Below are 12282 nucleotides of genomic sequence, written 5' to 3'. Positions count from 1 at the left end.
CTATTACTACTATTAACTACTACAACTACTACTACTACTAACACTACTCCTACTACTACTACTACTACTAATGATAATAATAATAAAACATATTCATTCATACCCGTGTGGAATCAATTCAGGTATTGATCAATTCTACAGTAAATATGTAATCAATCAAACTGCATCATATCCATCATATCGTCGATGGACGACACTGAAATTGACACATCCTGTTTGAAAGAGTACGTTTTATTGCAGTGTGAGTAAAAAGGTCAAGTCCACATGCTGCTATACTAAACTTAATGATCCTTGTGAGCAGCAGCGAGGTGCGTCTCTGTCAGAGCTTTGACAAATCACTGTGTTTCCTTCCAGAGTGGTTAGTGGTGTTATTGTAACAACATTACGATTTCCAGTCTCCCACGGAGGTTTTATGAGCTTTTAAAATGTAACGGAGCTTAAAATAAACGTTCAGTTGGTCATCTGAACCGCCTCTCTTTCACTTTCCATCTCTCTCTCTCACTGTAGCTCTGAAATGAAATACACATAAATACACTCTGCCTCTGTCGGCTGACAGAGTCTAAGTGGTTCATGCTGTCTCTGCAGGCCGGGACAGCGCTGTGAGCGTGGATCCTGCTCAGCATGTGTCACACTGTCTGTCTGTAGTAGGACATGAAGAGCCGGTGTGCTTCCTCTTGTGGGCCTTTAGGTGCTCTGCTATCACTAAACCATGAGGAAAACCATGAGGAAAAACCATGAGGAAAACCATGAGGAAAACCATGAGGAAAAACCATGAGGAAAACCATGAGGAACATGGGATAGCGGCACTCCGAAAGTCCATAAAACAGCAAGACTTGGTCTCAGCTTATTTTTTTTTTATTATTCAAAATTTTTAAAATGGTAAACTGAGACCAAGTCTTGCTGTTTTCTGGTCTTTTTGGAGTGCCGCTGTCCCAAGTTCCTCATGGTTTTCCTCATGGTTTTCCTCATGGTTTTCCTCATGGTTTTCCTCACTGTCTGTAGGGTTTTACCGACATGGGTTTAAAGGCTGATACTGATATTTTTCGGACTGAAGCTGCTGATAGCCGATATTTTCTGCTGATATTCGATAGCTTTCAGTTTGACCATTTTCATGCCCCAAAAATTGAAAGTATCCCACATTTCCCCTCAAATTGTATTCCGCTCAGGGTGGGAAAGCCTCTGAAACAGCATGCAGACCATCATGGGACACTAAAACTCTCCATCGAAAGCCAAAAACCAGCAGGTTTAACTGCAACTTTGGAGTAAAATCCTCCCACACCACACCGGAATGATTTCTCAACTGCATGTATTGCTTTGATGCGTGTATGTGTGTGTGTGTGTGTGTTGTATATATGTGTGTATAACTGAGTTGTGTGTGTGTGTGTGTTTCCAGGCGTGCTGTGGCTGTCGGTGGTGTCGGAGGTGCTGTACATCCTGCTGCTGGTGGTCGGCTTCAGCCTGATGTGTCTGGAGCTCTTCCACTCCAGCAACGTCATCGACGGACTCAAACTCAACGCCTTCGCCGCCGTCTTCACCGTGCTGTCCGGTGGGTGGAGGCAGAGCACGTGACACACGGCACACGATACACACACACAGGCAGAGAAAACACTTGTTGTACACTACCAGTCAAAAGTTTGGACACACCTGATTGAATGTTCTGTGTTTTTCATTCTCTTAAAGCCATTTTGTTCTAAAGGCTTCTGCTTAAATGCTTGAAATGAGTTCCTTAGACAAATATAAATAGTGAAGTTGATCCTGTGTATGAATTTCTTTCCAAAGCCTTTGTCTTTCCATCAAGGCAAAGGGCGGCTGCTTTAAAGAATCTAAAATATAAGATAGTTTTGGTCACTTTTTTGGTCACTGCATAATTCCATTTGTGTTATTTCATAGTTTTGATGTCTTTACTATTATTCTAAAATGTGAAAAATAGTAAAAAAATAAAGAAAACTGTGTGTCCAAACTGTTGACTGGTAGTGTAATTCAGAGGAAGAGCGCTTTGCTTGAACGTTACTTGTTTATTAAATTATTCATATGTGAGTATTCCGTTTAATTTAAATTTAATTCAATGTGCTTTATTGGCATGATAAACAATATTCCCAAAGCATGGAACAAGAAATGAATCATCAATTAATCATCATTTCAGAAAATGAATCCCATCCCCTCCCATGTATCAGTGTGTGTGTGTGTGTGTGTGTGTGTGTGTGTGTGTGTGTGTGTGTGTGTGTGTGTGTGTGTGTGTGTGAGTCTTGCTGTGTTTTCCGACCCTCCGCTGTCCACTGACTATCAGTGTTTCTGTGTTTATGTAACTGGTGTTTGTGAGGAAAAATAAATCAGCATAATATAATATTAACCATTAAAAATAGAGCTTTTGGGGGAATATACATTCATACATATTCTTTCATATTTTTCATCCAGCTGTGTATTTTTGTGTGTGGATCTTCTGTTGTATTTCACTTGATGTTTTCTTTGATCCAGCACCTCTCTTTCTTTTGATTTTGACTTTCTTTAGGATGCATAAAACACACATCAGGCACACTCAAATGCTCTTGCACATGTGTAATACACACACACACACACACACACACACACACGTATGCATGCAGAGTAAGCAGTAACTTACTTTTACACTTAACAAACAGTAGGAGAGTTATGAGGGAACAGGAAGACGGAGAGAGAAAAACACACACACACACACACACACACACATGCAGATTTGTCGGAGGCCATCTGAGGTCAGAGGTTATCTCCTGGAAGCCGGCGCTGTGTTTGGTTCCAGGGATTTTTTTTCCTCCCAGCAGCAGTAAACCTCTTACACAAGGCGCTGGCTCTGGCTGCTCCACGCCGGGAGCTGCTGGCAGCCTCGGGACGCTCTGGCTGCCGCTCCATCCCACTGCCAACTGATTTCTTTTAAGCACATTTTTTTTTAAAATGTCGCAAAAAATGAAAAGTGAATAAACAGTTTTCCTGAACATCAGATCGCAACGACATCAGAAAATACACCTATGGAAAGATGGAAAGAGTCTTTTAGGCAAGGCGAGGGAAACTTTATTTATATAGCACATTTCATACACAAGGCAAATCCAATGTGCTTTACATAAAACTGAAAAAACACATAAAAATCCTCCTAAGGCCACACACCACAGCTATTTAAAATGACATTAAGAAAGAAAGAAAGAAAAAAAGAAAGAAAGAAAGAAAGAAAGAGATAAAATAGATAAAATAAAAAAATAAAAGAAATAACAGAAGTTAAATAATGATGAAGATAATAATACCTGTTACATCTACATACAGATGATTTTAAAGGTGCTATGTGCAGCATTTTAAATACTGTATATCATTGTCAAATTAATTGCGATACCTTGCTATAATTACTGTAAACCAATGAGAGCATGCTGGAGTCGATTGGTCTCCTCAATCTCACAGCAGTGGTGTTGTTAGTGCTAGTGTTTCTCCACATTAAGACTACATTTCCCATAAGCCCCAGTGCTTCCTGCCCCCCCAAAGAGGATAAAACATGTTGGAAGTGATTTCTCCATCTTCCTTTCCCTCCTTCCACCATCTGCTGCCAGAAACTGTTTTGTGCCGTAAAGCGATCCAGCAGATTTCCCTCCAGATCCACCAGGTGGAGAAACAATAGAGGATGCAGAGTAGAGGCTGTTAATCTTGTTATGGTTTTATTTGTTTACAGTAATTATACTAATGTCTCCAAATGAATGCCGGAATGATTTATTGATGTTAAAATGATACATGCAGCACCTTTTAAGAACTGATTAGTATCGGTCAGGTTGTTATTTTACAAACAACATATGGCTCAAACATCGCTACCTCAGTAATTATTAAAATATGTTTCCATTGCTGCTTCTTCCTTCCTTCCTGCGTTCAGTCATTAGTTCTTTCTTTCCTTCCATCCTTCATTTGTTCCTTCCTTTCCTCCTTCCACGGAGCCCTCAGTCCCTTCCTTCTTTTGTTTGTTTGTTCGTTCACCACTTCCTTCCATCTTTTCCTCCTTCCATTTAGCCCTCTCTTCTTGCCTTCCTTCTCCCTCCTTCCTTCCTTCCTTCCCTCCTTCTCCCTTCATCCCTTCATTCCTTTCTTCCCCCTCCTTTCATTCATCCCTCCCTTCCTTCCTTCCTTCCTTCCTTCCTTCTTTCGTCCATTCCCTCCTTCTTTTTCACTCCTTCTATCCCGCCATCTCTGCCCTCCTTTCCTCCATCCTCCCCTCCTTCCACCCTTCTTTCCTAGCTTCCTCCTTTCTCCCTTCTTCTATCTAGCATCCCTTCCCTCCTTACTTTATTCCTAACTTCCTTTCTTCCATCCAGCCTCCCTTCCTTCCCTACTGTGCTCCTTCCTACATTTCTTCCTTCGTTCATTCCATTGTACCTTTTCTCCCTCCATCCTTTCAGCCGTTCCTCCCCTCCCTCCACCCCTTTCTTCCTTCTTTCCTTCCCTCCTTCATTAATTTGTTCATTCCTTTCCTAGCCTAATCTTTGTATACCCTTGCTTTGTTCCAACCTTCTCCACCTCTCTCTTTCTTTACTCTTTCTTTTCTATCCCTCCATCCCTCTGTCTCTCTCTCTGTTGTTCCTATGTTTTGCCTGAAGCTGCCTGCTGTAGGTCTGCTCCCTCACACACAGCAGTGAGTAATGGCTGCCAGCTCCGTCTGCCATTTACAAAACATAGGCATGGACTGCTGGGAGAAGGGGAGCGCATGTGTGTGTGTGTGTGTGTGTGTGTGTGTTTGTGTGTTTGTGTACTCTTAGAAACTTGTACAAAGATGATGAAAAACCTTCAAAGTGAGGACATTTTTCCAGCAGCTCGTTTAGGGTTAGGACTTTGGTTTGGGACCGGTCGGGTCGGGGAGTGTGAATGTGAATGTCACCCAGCTGTAAGGGAACTGGAACTGGGATTGAATTGGAATGACAGGAAACAGAATTAAATTCCATGAAATTCCACTTGTAAGAGAGTTTGTCTCGACTCGCTAAACATTATAAATCAAACATTATGAATCAAATAAAAGACAGCTGAACAAATAAAATACATTCAATCATAATGTACTGATTATGATTACATGTTCAAATGCATCAAATACCAGCTGAAAGGTTCCTTTAACATTTTATGATATTCAGTATTGATAATATATAACACTATGTGCAATCTGATATGGTAAAAAAAGGAAAGAAAAAACATTTCACAGAATTTCACTGAATTAAATTCAAGTTCCTGAAATTCCAATTCAGCTCCAGTTCTGTTTCCTGTAGGTTTTTTCAAATTCCAAATCCAGTTCCTCAGTTGTCGCTGTCGACATAAATAACAGCAGGTGAAACATGCAAGTGACAACAGATGAGTCAGTTTGAACGTACGTTGCATCCTTTCTTCTTTTTCTGCGCAGTCAGACAGTCAGTCAGTCAGTCAGTCAGTCAGTCAGACAGTCAGTCAGACAGTCAGTCAGTCAGTCAGTCAGGCAGGTAGGCAGTCAGGCAGTCAGTCAGTCAGTCAGTCAGTCAGACAGTCAGTCAGTCAGTCAGACAGTCAGTCAGACAGTCAGTCAGTCAGACAGACAGTCAGTCAGTCAGTCAGTCAGTCAGTCAGTCAGTCAGTCAGTCAGTCAGTCAGTCAGTCAGACAGTCAGTCAGTCAGTCAGACAGTCAGTCAGACAGTCAGTCAGTCAGACAGTCAGTCAGTCAGACAGTCAGTCAGTCAGTCAGTCAGTCAGTCAGTCAGACAGTCAGTCAGTCAGACAGTCAGACAGGCAGTCAGTCAGTCAGTCAGTCAGTCAGTCAGTCAGACAGTCAGACAGTCAGTCAGACAGTCAGTCAGTCAGTCAGTCAGTCAGACAGTCAGTCAGTCAGTCAGACAGTCAGTCAGTCAGTCAGTCAGACAGTCAGTCAGTCAGTCAGACAGTCAGTCAGACAGGCAGTCAGGCAGTCAGACAGTCAGACAGTCAGTCAGACAGTCAGTCAGTCAGTCAGTCAGTCAGACAGTCAGTCAGTCAGTCAGTCAGACAGTCAGTCAGACAGGCAGTCAGGCAGTCAGTCAGTCAGTCAGTCAGTCAGACAGTCAGACAGTCAGACAGTCAGTCAGACAGTCAGTCAGTCAGTCAGTCAGTCAGTCAGTCAGACAGTCAGACAGTCAGTCAGACAGTCAGTCAGTCAGTCAGACAGTCAGTCAGTCAGTCAGTCAGTCAGGCAGTCAGTCAGGTAACACTTAGTGAGATGATGCGCTTCGTCAGATGGCCTCTAGAGGGCGTTTTTGACTGTGAGGTGCAGTGTTTCCCATACAGAGGCACAAAATCAAAAGTTGCTCAGTGTATATAAATGGATCTAAATGGATCTCTAATGCTCCTGATGTCACATCATGTCTGTAATGTGGAGATGTACAGACAGCAGACCAGCAGACTGAACTCAGTCCACAGAGTCTCCAGGTGGGAAAACAAAAGTGAAACTTAACACTCCACAGTCAGTAACAGGATCTGCAGACAGTAACTCGTCTTCGCTGCCATACAAACTTTAACAGTTGGTGACTTTAACGTTACCTTGTGGTATTTAAGTAACGATAGTGGAATTAGGTAATTTAACCGTGTCGCAGTGCATAGAATTGAACACACAAACAAACTACAATAAATGGATGGGAGTTTCAAAGGAGGGTTTGACTGGAAAAAGGCTGAGAACCACTGGGTTAGGGAACGACTTTAGTCAGTGGAAGGTCCTCACAAGTATAATACAGTAATACACACACACACACACACACACACACGCAGACACACAGACACACACACACACGCACGCACACGCACACACACACACACACACACAATATGAGTGGATGCCAGCTGTTGCTCTCCCAGTCAGGGATGATTGGAGATGTCTGCTGGCACATTGTACACACACACACACACACACACGCACACACACACAGATGTTTACACACAAAGGCACGCTGGTAGCCAAGCAGACACACACACACTGTTTGAGTGCCTCCTCCTACAGCCTTTGATTCATATTAAAGACACACTTTAAAATGAACCCTTATTAAATTAAATTTCCCATGACAGCAACTATGATATTCTGACACACAATTTTACATTACACACACACACACACACACACACACGCTACAGTATTTTGCACACTTTTTGTCAGCACCTTTGTTCTATCAGTGTAGAGTTTGAGAGAAACCCAGTGTCACCTGCTGAGTCACATTCCCCAATGACATGGGAGGGTTTGTGTGTGTGTGTGTGTGTGTGTGTGTGTGTGTGTGTGTATGTGTGTGTGTGTGTGTGTGTGTGTGTGTGTGGGTGGGTGGGTGGGTGGAGGGAGGGTGAATATCCTTCACCAGAGAAATGTTAATCTATGTGGTGAAAATCAATATCAGTGTGGGTGACTCCAGCCTTTATTAGTGAACAGGAGGATTGCTTTCTAAAAGGAAAGGCATAGAGATTGGAGGGGAAAAAAATTGCGACCTGGAAATTGATTCATGGGTATTTCAATATTTCAAAAACACCGGATGGTTGCCTGTCTTATAACTGGTACTATTTGATAATCAAATGACTTAAAAGTGACATGTTTAGCATCACATGCATTTGCCGAATTCTAATTACCGTAAACAAACCAGACCAGACCTCTACACTGCATTTCTCACTGACTATGTTTACATGGACTGCAATAATCCAACTATTGACCTTATTCTAAATAAGACAATATTTTGATTAAGGTGTTTACATGAGTTGCTTATAGAATATTCCATTCATATTCCCGTTTACATGCTACAGAGCAGAGTCCGATTAATGACTGAAGACGCACGGCCACATTACGTCCCGACGTCCTCCGTCCGAGTTTCCCTCCGGAACTGAACCTGAAACCCTCTCTGTCATGTTGCTGCCGTGGTATATACCCTTAGTATTTTCTTGCTAATTTTGAAAAACACTGTGCTTCGAGCCGTTACTTTTTGGAAGCTAGAGCATGCGTCGTCAAGCAGTTGGATTGCCGTACGTGTCGCAAAATGCTGCGAAAACTCAGATAGGACATCACAAAAAATCACTAAAATCACTAAAATCGGAATACTCAGAATACTCCACGTCTTAATTCGACTGTTGCATACTCCGACTATGATCTTATTCGGGTTAAGGTAATCAGAAAATGCCGTTTACATGGTAGTTTCTTACTCTGAGTATTGTCTTAATCGGGTTAATATCGGAATATTGCAGTCCATGTAAACGTGCTCACGATTTGGCGGGAAATGCGGTCAGCAGCACTAACAATACCACTGGTATGAGGCTCAAATATGGTCTTATTTGTTTACGGTAAATCATAATTAATTTCATGACGGTATACTGATGTTTAAAAATGCCACACAAAGCAGCTTTAAGAGAGATATTAACTTCATGTGCTTTACTTTGCCAGCAATCATGCTGTAAGAGTCACCTTTTTTTCGGAAAGAAACCGTAAAATAGTAATGCATTACTTTTCGCTTATTTTCTTAACTGCTACTTCCTGGGAGCAGTAATTCGTTACACGACTCGTTATATCGCTTTTCTGTTCCACCCCCGAAATTAGCGATTGCACCTTCTCTTTCCTAAAAAAAACCTCAGTTCCCCCTCTTGTGAATGATCAGGAAACTAAACAGCGATGAAGTCCCATGTTGTCGTCGTCCTTTTACTGGATCAAACCAACGTAGTGGGAATACTTCCATCCACAGTAAATCCACTTTTATACCATTTTTAGTGGAACAAACATGGAGTCCTTGTGCAAAAAACAGAATTCATTGATTCACAGAGTTTATTTTTGGTGTGTCGGCTAATATGGATAATCTTGAGACGTCCGTGCCAAAAAAGAAAGAAAAATCAAATAAGAAGAAACAGAGTGCGGGCTATCTTTGTTTATTTCAAGATTTATTATTTTTACTGGGAATTGAGTCCAGTATGAGCGGCCGATGAGTCACTCTGATGAAACCGGCCCGGGGGGCGGCGGCGGCGGCGGCGGCGGCGGCGGCGGCGGCGGCGGCGGCGGCGGCGGGACGCACGTTTTGGATAATCCAACTTCACTCCGACATTCAGAGGGAGCGATGAATATTTTTTAGATTGGTGATAGTAATTTGTTATACTCCTCATTACTGGGAAACCCTCCCAATCAGTACCACAGAAACCCTTTCTGCAGGGGATTCATCTTTTTTCCTGACTCTGGACACACACACACAGAGAAAATGTGCACAAATTTGTATGCGTGCAGCTGTTAACATGCAGGTAAACTCACAAACATACAGTAGAACAAGGATCTCACACACTTACCAGCATGTGACATGTGCACGCAAGCCCACAAACACACACACATGCACACACACACACACACGCATGCACAGACTTTTCCTAGAAATCTCTGTTGTCATGGTTTGAAGGCCGGGGAGAAATTATGGTCCTTTTATAGCAAACTGTAAATCTGGAGCAGACATCCTTTATTTACTATGGCATGATGCTGCACACACACACACATACAGAGACACACACACACACACACACACAGAAACACACACAGCGAGAGTGATTGCAAGCAAACAGAGACACATGGCTCTCATCCATCCTTCACATCCACGTGACACACACACACACACACACACACACACACACACACAGAGGAAAGCAAGCCATGTCATGTGTTGAATGTGTGGATATGATGTACAACCTCTGCATTAATGCCATTCCCCTCACATTGACTTATTTGTATTGTGGCCATTTGATTTACTGTATGTTTATGAGTGATTATGTCCCCATCTCTAATTGATTGTATGTCTAACAACGGCACCTTAAATCAATTGATACTGTATAGTGACTAATTATGATAATTATATGTGTTCTGATTTATTATTGATGCTTAGCTGGAACTCGGATTGTGTAATGATTTAGTATCTTTATGTTTATGCTAATTAGCACGGCAAATTAGCTTGTGCTGAGGTTAAAGCTGCATTAGGCCAGATTTGTATGTACGGATCTTGCCTGTCATCCTAAATCACAAAGTGTGGTTGCAACAGAAGAAGAAGAGCATCCCATCTCCACTAACTGGGTGTAAATTCACCCTGTTTACCCAAATTAAAATCTGGTGTCTGTATGGACACTGGAGGGAAACCTCAGCACTGGTAACTGACACCTGTAAAGCCACCACAGGCTTTCAAGAAGCAGACAGCAAAGACGCCATTTAGCTTTTTTCTTTATTTACTGCTTTCCTCCATTGTTGTTGTTGCTGTGACTTCTGCTAGTCACACCCACAGCAAATGGTGTTTACGCCCCCAAAACATCCTGATCTTCACTGGCTACGTTCACACTGCAGCTACATAGGGTTGTCAGTCCTCACTGGAGCTTAATCCTGTAAAGTTCACACACAGTTTGGTTATTAAGGAGAGAGACAACTGCAAAAGAGACAGAGGTAAGTGTTGTGAATGTGAGACATTCCCAAATTTTCTATCCAGCCTGTTAAAGTCGCTTAAAACTATCAAGTTCATCAGGTGGAAAAAGAGAAAACGGAAATAGGTTCGACACAGAAGCATAAATCACCCTTGATAGGGATTGTGTTTGATGCAGAAAATATTTTTATAACAGCAAGTGTGTGTGTCTGTGTGTGTGTGTGTGTGTGTGTGTGTGTGTGTGTGTGTGTGTGTGTGTGTGTGCATGTTGTCTATACAGGTCTTCTGGGTATGGTGGCCCATATGATGTACACTCAGGTGTTCCAGATCACGGTGAGCCTGGGTCCTGAAGACTGGAGGCCTCACAGCTGGGACTACGGCTGGTCCTTCTGGTCAGTCTCACACACACACACACACACACACACACATTACATCACATTGAACACAATCCCCACTAGTCTACAATACAATCACAGTCAGACACACACACACACTAGTTCTGAAGGGTGTGTGTGGGGGTTTGGGGTGATTTCCAGTGTGGGTTTGTAGATTTTTATAGAAACAACATTGATTAAATAATCTCACGAAAGATGCAAAAACAAGAATAGCAGTAAAGCCAGAGGATGAAAGTCACGTACAGTTTCATCCGTCTTTTGCATTTCTGATGCCAGACTGTGCGATGTGATCAGAATTCATAAAACAGCAGCGTTCATGAACGGGAAACTACTGGGTCTGTTTCACCGCTTGTGTTCATGCAGCACCAGCACCCTCTGTTTGATCACATGCATGCTCCATAAAAAATTCATAAAAGGAAAAAATACCACCTGCTCTAATCAGACCGTATACGTTTTTGGAATAAATCTTATTTGTGAAATTAAGTTTAAATATTAAAAATGTTACAAAAAACACTCATAGGTCGTCATCAATGTTTCTGGAAAAAATGTAAAGTGTTTAATAAATTTACACACTGAATTTGCAATCATTAACGTCCTGTTTTCAATTTTAAAAGCAATCTGATTTGATTGGGTTCATGCCTGACATTGTGATTGCTGCAGTAGGATTTTGTTTCATCTCTTCTTACAGATCTTCAGCAGGACACGGTCCATTGGATAATCAGAGTGTCTGTTAAATATGTAACTAATTAACATGTTGATTTTCCTTGGCTGTCACTTGGGCTATCGCTGAGTATAAGGCAGCAGTAATGAGGCTCCATCACAGCAATCACAGCCCCGATAACGCTATGAGTAAGTTCAAATTACCGAGCCAAAGATTTCCTGTTGAGTTCTGTGAATAACGGCCAGAATCTTGTGCGAGTTGAAGCCGTCCTTCTGTCACTGTGCGACTGAAAGGCAACAGCATGCCCACCTGCAGTTTCAAAATGGCGTCGCGGAAGGAAAAACAACTTATTCCATCGCAGCACCTCGCAGCGACCGTCGGTGCGTGAATACACCTAAGACACTCGCTCGGACTCCAGAGGCACTAAATGAACGAACGACCCGGGACTGCCAATCACCGTTCATGGCAGAATATTTTGTGATGGACAACCTAAAGATGGCAAAAACACAAAGTGTGAATGCAGCGTGAGGCAAAAAGTAAACATGTCATTCACCACTAATGGGTGGCGGAGAAAATCTGTCCATCTGTCAAACGTGATTTCTCAAAACTTGGAGGGATGATGCATTTTGGCGCCGATTGGCATAAGGGGTGAATCCATCATTCAGGGGGGACAAATGTTTGACTTGTTTTGAAAACGCCGGAAGGCATCATCCCCCAAGTTTCGGCAAAATCCGATCAAACGGTGTCTGACAAACAAACGATTGAGCGAACAGACGGACGGAGACCGATCCATAGTCCATTCATCCACCGAACCACAAAAAACCCCCTTTAGGACGT

The 12282-nt window shown here is 42.5% G+C and overlaps 1 protein-coding gene across 1 annotated transcript in view; it reads left to right on the top strand.

The window, feature by feature from the left end:
* The window catches only part of gsg1l (gsg1-like), a 43968-nt gene that overhangs the window by 27454 nt on the left and 4232 nt on the right, over positions 1 to 12282 (top strand). The window contains exons 3-4 of the mRNA XM_071894784.2: positions 1394 to 1546; positions 10670 to 10781. Of these exons, the coding sequence (XP_071750885.1) occupies positions 1394 to 1546; positions 10670 to 10781 (265 nt within the window). The remainder of the gene's footprint in view (positions 1 to 1393; positions 1547 to 10669; positions 10782 to 12282) is intronic.

The sequence above is a fragment of the Centroberyx gerrardi genome, chromosome 7 (genome assembly GCF_048128805.1).
Source record: "Centroberyx gerrardi isolate f3 chromosome 7, fCenGer3.hap1.cur.20231027, whole genome shotgun sequence".
Classification (NCBI taxonomy): domain Eukaryota; kingdom Metazoa; phylum Chordata; class Actinopteri; order Beryciformes; family Berycidae; genus Centroberyx; species Centroberyx gerrardi.
Note: the sequence above shows the minus strand (reverse complement) of the source record. Positions and strands in the feature narration are given on the sequence as shown.